The sequence below is a fragment of the Lampetra planeri genome, chromosome 19 (genome assembly GCF_965212315.1).
Source record: "Lampetra planeri chromosome 19, kcLamPlan1.2.h2, whole genome shotgun sequence".
Taxonomy (NCBI): Eukaryota; Metazoa; Chordata; class Hyperoartia; order Petromyzontiformes; family Petromyzontidae; genus Lampetra; species Lampetra planeri.
This window is the reverse complement of record NC_136125.1, coordinates 5,735,356-5,750,550: the sequence shown is the minus strand read 5'-3', so window position 1 is coordinate 5,750,550 and position 15,195 is coordinate 5,735,356. Positions and strand designations below refer to the sequence as shown.

Sequence of the window (15,195 nt, the reverse complement as noted above, 5' to 3'; positions counted from 1 at the left end):
TTTTACACGCCGCACCAGGTACTCATTTGAGGCTGAGGCGATTTAGGGGGAGGCCCAGGAGCGGTTCAGATAATGGTCACGGGTATTGGCCATGAGCGGGAATCGAATTCTTGTCGCCGGGTTCATAGCGCAGTGCACCTACCGCTGCGTAGTGCCCTAACCGCATAACAAAGACACCAAAGACAAAGACCTCCCGTATAGCCTCACCAGACTCTTGGGGCAAGTGCTGTTAACGAGGACCTATGAAAGCCGGCACGGCACACGAGGGGGTCGGTGGCCAGGTACACGCCAGGCCGCCTTTGTCTCCCTAGTGCCAATTTTGTTTTCCCATCGCGCCAAGTACTAATTTTGAGGCTGAGTTGACCTAGGAGAGGCCCATGACCGGTTGAGATAATCGCTTCACGCAACACAACACACCCGGCCTGCGCTCGACGCAACGAAGGCAACCGCGGCGCGCTCGACCCGACCCGAAAGCGACCCCGGCAAAATCACTCACACGCGCGAACTCACGCGCGCGCGCAGCGGCACGCGCACCCGCAACGTGGCCCCAGCGCACGCGGAGGCGTCTCCGCGCCCGTTGGCCACGACGAGTCGGTGGCGACAGACGCCTCGACCCCGCGCGCCCTCACCTGCTTGGTGAGCTTCTGGACGCTGGCTCTGAAGCCGCTCTGGGAGCTGCTCTCGGACACGCTGAAGTGGTCCGAGCTCGTGGACGAGCGCTTGGACGTCGACTCGCCGCCTAGCCCCACGAAAGTGTTGTCCGCCGGCAGCTCCTGGATCACGTTCTGGTTCTTGGAGAGCGGCGGCGTGTGCGCGTGCGGAGACACGGCCATCTGGGGCGACGTGGAGCGGTAGTGCTTCGCCAGGTCCGGGCTGTCGCTCGTGCGGTCGGGCCTGAAGGTGTTGTGCCTCGGGATGGTGCGGCAGTCCACCTCGAGCTCTTCCAGGGTCTCGTTGATGGTCTGGTAGGTCGGGTCGTCCGACTTGGGCTCCTCGATGGTCACGATGCTGTAGGGCGCCGTCTTCACCTGGCTCTGCTGCTGCTGCTGCTGCTGCTGCTTTTTCTTCCGCTTCTTCTTGCGGTTCTTGCTCTGCTTGTCCTGCTGGCTGGGCGACAGCCAATTCTCGTTCTCCTTGCTGCGACACACGCCGCTCTTCATCCTGTTGCCGCGGCAGCGCAGGAAGAGCACCACCACGATGACCAGGATGATGACGATCATCGCGCCCGCCACCATGGCGATGATGGTCGTGTAGCGGTTGATGTCCGACTGGCTCAGGCCGTCCCCGATCACGTCCACGTCCAGGGGCAACTTGAGGCTCTTGGTGATGAGCTCCTGCACGTAGGACGCGTTGCCCACCGTCTCGTTCACGAACAGGTTCACGAGCACGATGCTGTAGAGCGACTCGGGGAAGCCGGCGTCGTTCACCCTCACCACGAGCCTGTGCAGCCCCTGGTGCGCGGGCAGCAGCTTCTGCGTGAGCGTGATGTTGCCCGTCGCCTGGTCGATGGCGAACAGGTTGAAGGGGTTTCCTCCAACCACGCTGTACGACAACTCCGCGTTCTCGCCCGAGTCGATGTCCGTGGCCATCACCTCGGCCACCGAGGTGCCCGGCGAGGTGGACGGCGTCACAAGGCGGTAGGAGGCGTTGGAGGGTGGCAGCAGCACCGTTGGCGCGTTGTCGTTGATGTCCATGATGTGGATGGTCACCTTGGCGAACGAGGTCTTGGGCGGCTCGCCGGCATCCACGGCCTGCACCTGGAACGTGTAGGAGGGCTTCTGCTCCCTGTCGAACGAGATGTTGGACTGGATCATGCCCGTCACCGGGTTGATGGTGAAGATGTCGCTGTTGCCCACCAGCGAGAAGGTGACCAGGGCGTTCTTGCCCTCGTCCGCGTCCGTCACGCTGATGACGCCCACCGTGCCGAAGCGCGGCAGGTTCTCCGAGAGAAAGAAGTTGAACTCTTTGTTGTTGAACTTGGGCGGGTTGTCGTTCTGGTCGAGCACGCGGATGACCACCGTGGCGTTGCCGTGCATGGAGGGCGCGCCGTTGTCCCTGGCAATCACGGAGAAGCGATACAGGTTCCTCTCCTCCCTGTCCAGGGGCTCGGCCACGGACAGCACCCCGGTGCTGGGGTTCAACCTGAAGGCGGGCGGCGCATCGGGCCCCAGGTAGTAGTGCATCTGCGCGTTCTTGCCGCTGTCCCTGTCGCCCGCGGCCAGCGTGACGATCTGCGCGCCGGGCGCGTTGTTCTCGTAGGCCGTGGCCTCCACCACGCCCGGGTTGAACACGGGCGGGTTGTCGTTCTCATCCCGCAGCCGCACCACCACCGTCGCCGTACTGGACATGCGCGGCGAGCCCAGGTCGGTGGCGACGAGACGCACGCTGTACTCGTTCTTCGTCTCGAAGTCGAGCAGGGCCGAGGTCTCGAGCAGGAACTGGTTCTCATGGTTCTGGTAGGCGGGCTTCAGCTGGAAAGGAACGTCGCCCTCGATGCGGCACGTGACGCGGCCGTTCTGCTCGAGGTCGGGGTCGCTCACCTCGATGAGGGCGATGGGCGTGTTGGGAGGCGCCGCCTCCGTCAGGTGGATGACGCCGTCCACGGGCGAGATGATGTCGTGCACCGCCACGGAGGGCGCGTTGTCGTTCACGTCGGCCACGGACACGGTGACCGTGGCGGTGGCCGGCACAGGGTTGGGGCCTCGGTCCGTGGCCAGCACGATGAGGCGGTAGAGGGCCGTGTCTTCTCGGTCGAGGGGCCCACGCACCGTAATCACGCCCGTCAGGTTGTCCAGCTGGAAGAGGCGACGTGCCGGAGACGACACGCGGCCGCTGTACGAGTACGTCACCTCGGCGTTCGAGCCCAGGTCCGCGTCGGTGGCGCGCAGTTGGATGACTGGGGTGCCGATAGGGGTGTTCTCCGGGATCTTCACCTCGATCTGCGACTGCTCGAACACGGGGTGGTTGTCGTTCACGTCCGTGATGGTCACGCGCAGGATGGCGGTGCTGGAGCGCGGCGGGTCTCCCCCGTCCTCCGCCTTCAGCTTCATCTCGTACACCTCCTTGCGCTCGCGGTCCAGGCTGCCGCGGATGAGCAGCTGCGGCGATTTCTCCCCGTCGGCGCCCTCTATCACCTCGAGCGTGAAGGCGTTGCCCGTGTCGGTGAGCGCGTACCGCTGGATGCCGTTGAGGCCGGCGTCCGGGTCGCCCGCGGCCTGCAGCGAGAAGCGCGTGCCCACCGGCATGTTCTCGGCGATGGTGAGGTTGATAACGGGCGACGGGAAGCTGGGCGCGTTGTCGTTGATGTCCTCCACGAGGATCTTCACCTTGATGAGCCTGAAGTACTGGTTGGGCAGCACGACCACCTGCACCTCGTGGTAGCAGCCGGCCTCCTCGTCCGCCACGTCGGGGCACAGCTGCTCGCGGTCGATGCGCGTCGCCGTCGTGAACAGCTCCCCGGTGTCGTTGCGCACGCGCACCAGCGGCGAGCCCTCGTACTTGGACACTATCTTGTAGGTGAGGCCGGGCCCCAGGGAGCGTAGGTTCAGATCCCGAGCCAGGTTTCCGATCAGCTTGTTCGCGGGCAGCTCTTCGAACACGCGGTAATTGACTTCATCGGCGCGTCCCGGCACCAGGGACAGCAGCAAAAGCAGCAGCAGCAGCGGCGGCGGCCGCAGCCGCTGGCTCGTGGGTTCCCTCATCCCAACGCGCTTCTCTTCACCTGCACTCTGGACCCCGCCAGCGACAACAGCACGAAAAACGACAGAGACGATCGTTTGAGCATCGTGGGATCGGCCAGATCAAAGGAGTCCCACCCCCGGCCGCCGGCTCTGTGTGTGCGTGAGATCAGTCAAAGTTTGTTTCGTGAGACTGAGCGTCGGTGAGACTGAGCGTCGGTGAGACTGAGCGTCGGTGAGACTGAGCGTCGGTGAGACTGAGCGTCGGTGAGACTGCGGCGGTGGCGTCACCGCCAGTACGAAAGCGCCATCGCACTCGACACAGAGGTGCTCACTCATCTTATTATGCCCGACTCTCGTGTGCCCACACCCAATATCGCCATACGCAGCATCAACGCACCCAACATCAGCACACACAACATTAACACACCCAACATCAACGCACGCAACATCAACACACCCAACATCAACACACCCAACATCAACACACCCAACATCAACACACTCAACATCAACACACTCAACATCAACACACTCAACATCAACACACTCAACATCAACGCACCCAACATCAACACACTCAACATCAACACACTCAACATCAACACAATCAACATCAACACACTCAACATCAACACACTCAACATCAACACACCCAACATCAACGCACCCAACATCAACACACTCAACATCAACACAGCCAACATCAACACACCCAACATCAACACACCCAACATCAACACACCCAACATCAACACACCCAACAGCAACGCACCCAACATCAACGCACCCAACATCAACACACCCAACATCAACGCACCCAACATCAACACACCCGCCATCAACACACTCAACATCAACACACCCAACATCAACACACCCAACATCAACACACCCAACATCAACACACCCAACATCAACACACCCAACATCAACACACCCAACATCAACACACCCAACATCAACACACCCAACATCAACACACTCAACATCAACACACCCAACATCAACACACCCAACATCAACACACCCAACAACAACACACTCAACATCAACACACTCAACATCAACACACCCAACATCAACACACCCAACATCAACACACCCAACATCAACACACCCAACATCAACACACCCAACAGCAACACACCCAACATCAACACACCCAACATCAACACACTCAACATCAACACACCCAACATCAACACACTCAACATCAACACACCCAACATCAATACACCCAACATCAACACACCCAACATCAACACACTCAACATCAACACCCCCAACATCAACACACCCAACATCAACACACCCAACATCAACACACCCAACATCAACACACCCAACATCAACACACTCAACATCAACACACTCAACATCAACACACTCAACATCAACACACTCAACATCAACACACCCAACATCAACACACTCAACATCAGCACACTCAACATCAACACACCCAACATCAACACACTCAAAATCAACACACTCAACATCAACACACTCAAAATCAACACACTCAACATCAACACACTCAACCTCAACACACCCAACATCAACACACTCAACATCAACACACCCAACATCAACACACCCAACATCAACACACCCAACATCAACACACCCAACATCAACACACTCAACATCAACACACTCAACATCAACACACCCAACATCAACACACTCAACATCAACACACTCAACATCAACACACTCAACATCAACACACTCAACATCAACACACCCAACATCAACACACTCAACATCAACACACTCAACATCAACACACCCAACATCAACACACCCAACATCAACACACCCAACATCAACACACCCAACATCAACACACTCAACATCAACACACCCAACATCAACACACCCAACATCAACACAATCAACATCAACACACCCAACATCAACACAATCAACATCAACACACTCAACATCAACACACCCAACATCAACACACTCAACATCAACACACTCAACATCAACACACCCAACATCAACACACCCAACATCAACACACTCAACATCAACACACTCAACATCAACACACTCAACATCAACACCCCCAACATCAACACACTCAACATCAACACACTCAACATCAACACACTCAACATCAACACACCCAACATCAACACACTCAACATCAGCACACTCAACATCAACACACCCAACATCAACACACTCAAAATCAACACACTCAACATCAACACACTCAAAATCAACACACTCAACATCAACACACTCAACCTCAACACACCCAACATCAACACACTCAACATCAACACACCCAACATCAACACACCCAACATCAACACACCCAACATCAACACACCCAACATCAACACACTCAACATCAACACACTCAACATCAACACACCCAACATCAACACACTCAACATCAACACACTCAACATCAACACACTCAACATCAACACACTCAACATCAACACACCCAACATCAACACACTCAACATCAACACACTCAACATCAACACACCTAACATCAACACACCCAACATCAACACACCCAACATCAACACACCCAACATCAACACACTCAACATCAACACACCCAACATCAACACACCCAACATCAACACAATCAACATCAACACACCCAACATCAACACAATCAACATCAACACACTCAACATCAACACACCCAACATCAACACACTCAACATCAACACACTCAACATCAACACACCCAACATCAACACACCCAACATCAACACACTCAACATCAACACACTCAACATCAACACACTCAACATCAACACCCCCAACATCAACACACTCAACATCAACACACCCAACATCAACGCACCCAACATCAACACACTCAACATCAACACACCCAACATCAACACACCCAACATCAACACACTCAACATCAACACACCTAACATCAACATACTCAACATCAACACACTCAACATCAACACACTCAACATCAACACACCCAAAATCAACACACCCAACATCAACACACCCAACATCAACACACCCAACATCAACAAACCCAACATCAACATACTGAACATCAACACACTCAACATCAACACACTCAACATCAACACACTCAAGATCAACACACCCAACATCAACACACTCAACATCAACACACCCAACATCAACACACTCAACATCAACACACCCAACATCAACACACTCAACATCAACACACTCAACATCAACACACCCAACATCAACACACCCAACATCAACACACTCAACATCAACACACCCAACATCAACACACCCAACATCAACACACTCAACATCAACACACCCAACATCAACACCCCCAACATCAACACACCCAACATCAACACACCCACCATCAACACACCCAACATCAACACACCCAACATCAACACACCCAACATCAACACACCCAACATCAACACACCCAACATCATCACACTCAACATCAACACACCCAACATCAACACACTCAACATCAACACACCCAACATCAACACACCCAACATCAACACACCCAACATCAACACACCCAACATCAACACACCCAACATCAACACACTCAACATCAACACACTCAACATCAACACACCCAACATCAACACACTCAACATCAACAACACTCAACATCAACACACTCAACATCAACACACCCAACATCAACACACCCAACATCAACACACCCAACATCAACACACTCAACATCAACACACCCAACATCAACGCACCCAACATCAACACACCCAACATCAACACACCCAACATCAACACACTCATCATCAACACACCCAACATCAACGCACCCAACATCAACACACCCAACATCAACACACTCAACATCAACACACCCAACATCAACACACTCAACATCAACACACCCAACATCAACACACTCAACATCAACACACCCAACATCAACACACTCAACATCAACACACCCAACATCAACACACCCAACATCAACACACTCAACATCAACACACCCAACATCAACACACCCAACATCAACACACTCAACATCAACACACCCAACATCAACACCCCCAACATCAACACACCCAACATCAACACACCCAGCATCAACACACCCAACATCAACACACCCAACATCAACACACTCAACATCAACACACCCAACATCAACACACTCAACATCAACACACCCAACATCAACACACCCAACATCAACACACCCAACATCAACACACCCAACATCAACACACCCAACATCAACACACTCAACATCAACACACCCAACATCAGCACACTCAACATCAACACACCCAACATCAGCACACCCAACATCAACACACCCAACATCAACACACCCAACATCAACAAACCCAACATCAAAACACCCAACATGAGCACACCCAACATCAGCAATGCCTCTAACTTTAAACGCGCAACACAACACATCGTGTGCCGGTGAAAGCCCCTAGTTGCATACCGGAGTGTAATTGCTTTTCATTTGCTTTGATTGTGTTCGCTTCTAAAATAGATTACAGAATGCATTTCTTATTGCGCAATTTGCTTCATTTGTTATCTATTCTCCCCTTGTTCTCGTTGTGATCCAGGGCCTTTCCTTTGACAAAGCGACGTCTATCCTCAATGAGCCCTAACCTGGCTGAAGTAACACAGGGGCATGTTTTTTTTCAAGTGATATACAGAATATCACTGAAGACGCACGTAGAATTGATCGCTTACCCGGGCTGGGCAAGTCAGAGGTTTTATGGGCCGGAACGCTGAGTCGGAGTGTGAAGGTTTACGTACTGTGGTGTCGTTCTGCCGTGTGATTGTGTGTGTGTGTTGTGCGTGTCGCGGGGAGCGGTAGCGTAGGGGTTAGCGCGCTGCGCTATGAACCACGCGGCACCGACATCGATGCCCGCTCACGGCCACCAACACCAAGTGACGATTATTTGAACCGGTCCTGGGCTTCCCCTAGGTTGACTCAGCCTCAAATGAGTACCTGGCTCACCGTGTGAACGTCGCCGCTATGGTGCTGGCCACCGACCCTCGCGCGTGCCGTTACAGGCCTTCAGAGGCGCTCGCTAACAGCACTTGCCCCAACAGTCTATTCATGCTATACGGTTGGAAGCTTTGCCTATCTGTGTGTTGTGTGTGGCACGCAATGCAAAGCCGCCTTGCCCCCACGCCGCATCGAATTCGCCAGCGGACCCACGTCGATTGTTATCCGCACGGCCATAAAACGCTTCGCTCAAGTAATCTCGCGGAGCGGGGCAAAACGTGTAACAATGCAATTAGGAGGCGATTCAGCGCGTGCCAAAAGCAGCACGTTCTGACGGCTTACGACACCTACCCACCCCCCACCTCGCTCGCTCGCTCGCCCCCCACCCCTCCTCTCGTCCAGCCCGCAGTCAGCACCCCCTCCCAGTTACCCCACCTCTGCTCCCGCGGACGGAACCCATTGAGATGTGAGCGCAGCGCAGCGCGGCCCGGTCACGTTCTGCGCGTTCGCCAACAGAAAGTGAAGCGACAACCCCCCCCCCCACTGCACGCAACACCACCTGCCTGTCATCCCTCTCGTTCCGCGTTTGCTCGGTGCGCTTTGTTGAGACCCCCACATCCCCCCACCCACCTAATCCTGTGCACGCTTCGTTTACGCCGCAGCCGTGAATGCAACTTGAGTTGTTTTCTCTTTATTTATTGATTCGTGCACGCGAAAGAAGGAATGAACGAGCGATTTTCGCGGAGGCTAAGCGCGCAAAGGGATACTTTAGTGGTGGTTGTTGCTGTTGTTGTTGTAGTTATTGCAGCAACTGTTACTACGGAGGCAGGAGGGAATGTCGGCGGATGAAACTCGAATTCCACTGCTAGCGTAACGACTGAATTGGAATGCGCCACAGGACAAACAACAACATTGTGGCTGGCTCTTCCGTCAGCAAAGAGCGATGCCATAAAAAAGGGGCAAATGAAAGAGAAGGAGGGCGCAGTGGTCGCGTGAGGCTGCTGTGCTAAGCCCCCCGTGAGCTGTCAAACGTCATTACACGCTGCGCAAAACGCCCGCAATCCCCATTCAAACGGAATTCATGGGCGCTGTAAGTGCCGTGCATTGAAAGTGGGGGGGACACGGGGATATTTTATTTTTCTCTCTCTGTCTCTTTCTCGCCCGTCCTGCTGCCAAATGGTGCTTTTTCTCTCTCCTGCCAACATCGATTACACGTATAGCTGCACGTGCGTGTGTGTGCTGTGTCCGTGCGTGTGGGGAGGGGGGTGTAGTGGTGAGCGCGCTGCGCTATGAACCCGGCGACCCGAGTTCGATTCCCGCTCATGGCCAACACCAGTGACGGTTATCTGAACGGGTCCTGGGCCTCCCCTAGGTCGACTCAGCCTCTAATTAGCACCTGGTGCGGTGAGTAAACATCGCCAATGGGGAGACAAAGCCGGTCGGGAGTGGCGCTGGCCACCCACCTCCTCGTGTACCGTTCCAACCTGCATAGGTGCTGTTAAGGCTATAGGGACGATCTTTTTCTATGTGTGTGGTGTGTGCGAGTACGTGTGGTGTGTGTGTGTGCGCGTGTGTGTATGTGTGCGGATGCCTGTGGTGTGTGCGGGTCCGTGTGGTGTGTGCGCGTGTGTGTATGTGTGCGGATGCCTGTGGTGTGTGCGGGTCCGTGTGGTGTGTGCGCGTGTGTGTATGTGTGCGGATGCCTGTGGTGTGTGCGGGTCCGTGTGGTGTGTGCGCTTGTGTGTATGTGTGCGGATGCCTGTGGTGTGTGTGGGTCCGTGTGCGGGTGCGTGCGCGTGTGTGTGGTGTGTGCGTGTGTGTGTATGTGTATGTGTGCGGGTGCCTGTGGTGTGTGCGGATGCCTGTGGTGTCTGCGGGTGCGTGTGTGTGTGTGGTTGTGTGCGCGTGTGTGTGTGCGGGTGCGTGTGTGTGTGTTCGGGTGCGTGTGGTGTGTGTGCTCGCAAAGCAAGAGCGGTCAAACAGAGTCGGACCCTTCTCCTTACCTTTTATCCAAAGGTACTGGGCGCTTCTCAACGTCGCGAGTCGCCGAGCAGGCAGAATGGGCATAACATGCGTCGGCGGGGTTGCTTTCACTTTGCAGGGAACAGACGGCACACAAGACACTTGTTTGGTTGTACGGGAGACCAGGCGAGGGCGATCCTTCAAAAGTCAGCCGAGGCAAGCCGAGCGGGCAAGCGGGCGAGCGCGGACGTCTATCGCTGCGACTGAACGTTCACCCTTCGTCTCGCTTCCCAACAGCCGACGGCTCTCTCCGACGCTCTCCTTTTTATTGTTTCCTACTGATCTTTGTATCGCGGGATTCAATCCCAGCAATCCGCTACCGATCCAGTCCCGTCGAAAGCGCTGGCTCAGCTCGCCGCAACCTGGTGTGCGATGATGACGACGACGACGATGATGATGATTATTATTACGACGATGTTGATGCTGATGATGATTCTGCTGCTGATGGTGATGTCTTTCACGAGGAGCTCTTTCCCATCGCTGCGCAACTCCCCGCCGCGTCAAGCAAAAGGGGGATCCCACGGCTCTCTCCCCGGCCGTAGCGTGCCGGGCAGGACGCTCCCTCCACTGCGGTGCGCTGTCCCACGGTGGAGGGGGAGCGGAGGGGGAGCGAAGGGGATGGGGGTGGTTGAGAAGCCGGAGCTATCCCTCGCCGGTCTTGCTACTCGCTCCCCGTCTCTTCTCGCTGTCTTCTTGAAAATCGCGCTCTCTCCCCCTCGCCCAGAATGGAGAGCGGAGGTGAGAGAGAGAGAGAGACAGCGAGCACACACACAGGGGTTAAACGCGGCGCCGCTATGTGTGTATGTGCGCGCGCGCTACGCGCGCGAATCGATGCTGCTCTCTCGAGGCGGCGAGCTCAGCTCTCTGCCGAGCTCATCTCGGACCGTGCATCTCACGCGCGCCTCCGTCTCTCTCTCTCTCCGCGTGTCTCCCCCCTCCCTCCCTCCCCCTTGCTCCTCCCTCCCTCTCTGTGTCTGTCTGCCCGCCCCCTTCCTCTGCTCCCTCCTCCTTCTCTAGTTAGTGCAGGAGCGCACGACGCCGCGCCTCTGCCGCCGACCCGAGCCGATCTGAATACAGATGAGACATTTCGCCGCGTTTTTCTCTTTCTCCTCTAATCGCCATCCCTCCCCTCCCTCTATCCATCCCTCCTCCCTCCCCGTGTGAGCCCGCGCGCTGCCTCTCCCCCCAGCTGCCAGCAATGGGCGTTGCGACATCACGTCATCAACAAGTCGCGAAAAATAATGTGGTCCAGTCTGCCTCGACAGCGGAGACCATTATGAGACCATTCACGCGTGCCCCCCACCTCTCTTCCATCCGTCTTCCATCACTCCCCACACTCCATCTTACGGCATAACTCTCTCCGTATACCGAGGAATTGATTGGTGTGGGGGGGGGGACAACCGCCCCCACCTGGACCCCATGTGTCTGCTACACAAGCCGCGACAACGTAGCGCACCAACTTGAAAAAAAGTCGCGCAAATCTCTCGCTCGCTCTCTCGCGCGCGAGCTCAAAGCCCTCCCAAACGCGCGCTGCCGCCGATGCTGCAGCAGCAGCAACAGCAGCGAGATGCTCGTCTCGCTGAAGCCGCTGCGCCGCACGGAGACACAACGAGGGCATTTATTCAGAGCCGATGAAGGGGAAAATACGGAGGCGGCGGAACGAGAAAACGTGAGAGCGTCGCTGTTTAATTGTGCGTCAAAGTTTTGCGTCAGGCCACGAATTAAAGCGACGCGTTTCGCTTCTTATCTCGAATGCGGGTCGGGCGCTGTTCGCTTCGATGTTGCTGGCTCCGTCTCGCGAGTGTGGCGATGAAAACACTCCAATAATTACGCGCTTATCGCGGACGGCTCGATACTTTCAATTTTTTTTTACAAAAAATTTAGCCACGCTTTCTCAATTATATAAGAACGCCTGTTGAGAGACTGTCGTGTAACAGCGGGAATATAAATCTGCAGCGAGCGCGAGGCTTTATATTGGTCGCAATCGTCGTCTCTCCACGCCGTGTGGTGTTCAGGCTTTCACCCAGGGACACTCTGCTGCCCTTTTAAGGAAGTCGAACATCACCACCATCATCACCACTAGCAGCACCAGCAGGAAGTCTAACATCATCATCATCACCATCATCACCACTAGCAGCACCAGCAGGAAGTCTAACATCATCATCATCATCACCATCATCATCACCACTAGCAGCACCAGCAGGAAGTCTAACATCATCATCATCATCACCATCATCACCACTAGTAGCACCAGCAGGAAGTCTAACATCATCACCATCACCATCATCACCACTAGTAGCACCAGCAGGAAGTCTAACATCATCATCATCACCATCATCACCACTAGTAGCACCAGCAGGAAGTCTAACATCATCACCATCATCACCACTAGCAGCACCAGCAGGAAGTCTAACATCATCATCATCATCACCATCATCATCACCACTAGCAGCACCAGCAGGAAGTCTAACATCATCATCATCACCATCATCATCACCACTAGCAGCACCAGCAGGAAGTCTAACATCACCATCACCATCATCATCACCACTAGCAGCACCAGCAGGAAGTCTAACATCATCATCACCATCATCATCACCACTAGCAGCACCAGCAGGAAGTCTAACATCATCATCATCATCACCATCATCATCACCACTAGCAGCACCAGCAGGAAGTCTAACATCACCATCATCACCATCATCACCACTAGCAGCACCAGCAGGAAGTCTAACATCATCACCATCATCACCACTAGCAGCACCAGCAGGAAGTCTAACATCATCATCATCATCACCATCATCATCACCACTAGCAGCACCAGCAGGAAGTCTAACATCACCATCACCATCATCATCACCACTAGCAGCACCAGCAGGAAGTCTAACATCATCACCATCATCACCACTAGCAGCACCAGCAGGAAGTCTAACATCATCATCATCATCACCATCATCATCACCACTAGCAGCACCAGCAGGAAGTCTAACATCACCATCACCATCATCATCACCACTAGCAGCACCAGCAGGAAGTCTAACATCATCACCATCATCACCACTAGCAGCACCAGCAGGAAGTCTAACATCATCATCATCATCATCATCACCATCATCATCACCACTAGCAGCACCAGCAGGAAGTCTAGCATCATCATCATCACCATCATCACCACTAGCAGCACCAGCAGGAAGTCTAACATCATCATCATCACCATCATCATCACCAGCAGCAGCAGCGGCACCAGCAGCATCACTGCGAGGAGTAGACCACCAGCGTCTGGCGCGCGCGCGAGAGAGATGTAAGTGCTGCGCGGAAATTACGAGCGGCAGACTTTTGCAAATGAGCAAGAGACTTGGAACAAAGCATCTTTGGTGTCACTGCTGCCGGCTTTCAGACTTGTACGAGGAAAAACAATAATACTGCTGCAACGAATAGCTTGAGTAAATAATGCACGGTTCTTTGTTGACCCACTTGCTGCGGATGAAGGGTTGTTCCACGCCGTGTCTGTAATTACGCGGGTTGTTGGACCATACTTCACCGCCCTGGTCAATGCAGGTTGCGGTGGGGGAGAGGCGGCGTTCACTTAAGGAATTGCGATGCAAGTGGCCACTGGAACTATAACGGGACGGAATTGTTCGAGACTAACCGTTGCATTGTTACTATCTCGCTTGGCTAACTCTACTCGTCTCACGGCCACTAAACTTTCACGACATTCTCTCGTTAGACAGCGAGCGGGTGTTGTGGAGCGGTGGCGCAGCAATTAGCGCGCGCTGCGTGCTATGCGCCGGGCGAAGTGAGTCATATTTCACGGCCACGATTAACGGCAGTGGCGAGTGCTAGACACGCGATCTCCTTCACCAACTCGCGAATAACCCTTGGAAATGAAAACTCGCTATTGTCGCAGCGTGGATGTGTATGTCGGTTATCGTGCCGTCAGCGAGTACCTATTACTGCAGCTGTTTTACACCGTCCAGGGCTGACAGCACACCGCACCAGCCGCTCATTTCAGCCGAAGCCGACCTTAAGGAAGTCAATCGCAGAAGGATCTCGCCACCGCCTCCGACACAGATTTGTATCGACAGGCGCTCGACTCTCCATCACGTCCACACACACAAACACAACCAGATTCCATCCACGTGCGCTGCGTCACAGTGCTCGCTGGCTCGCCGATTAACGATCTGCAGCACGCGGAGGAGTTGATGCAGAAGGGAGTGACACGGGGAAGGGTGACACGAGAAGAAGTCATGCAGAGAGGAGTGATGCAGGGAGGCGTGATACAGGAAGGAGTGATGCAGGGAGGAGTGTTACAGGAAGGAGTGATGCAGTGTAGATGGAGGCAGGGCCCACCGATGTATATCGGAGTGATACAGTATCGGATGCAACGCATCGTTACGCAATGGGGAGTGATCAGAGAGGAGTGACGTAATGAGAGTGATGCACGCGTTGTCTGCATCTGTGTGGGACACACTCGCGTTCGTTACGTGCTGCACACGACGGGTTAATGCAGCCCCCCCCCCTTCA

The 15,195-nt window shown here is 54.6% G+C and overlaps 1 protein-coding gene across 2 annotated transcripts in view; it reads right to left on the bottom strand.

Moving 5' to 3' along the window:
- The window catches only part of LOC144723995 (protocadherin-9-like), a 132,745-nt gene extending 121,174 nt beyond the window's left edge, over nucleotides 1–11,571 (bottom strand). For both annotated transcript variants that reach the window (XM_078602815.1, XM_078602816.1), the window contains exons 1-2: nucleotides 10,653–11,571; nucleotides 630–3,728 (exon numbers count right to left, since the gene is read on the bottom strand). In XM_078602815.1, the coding sequence (XP_078458941.1) occupies nucleotides 630–3,701 (3,072 nt within the window). In that variant the 5' untranslated portion in view covers nucleotides 3,702–3,728; nucleotides 10,653–11,571. The remainder of the gene's footprint in view (nucleotides 1–629; nucleotides 3,729–10,652) is intronic.
- Between the last annotated feature and the right edge of the window lie 3,624 nt (nucleotides 11,572–15,195).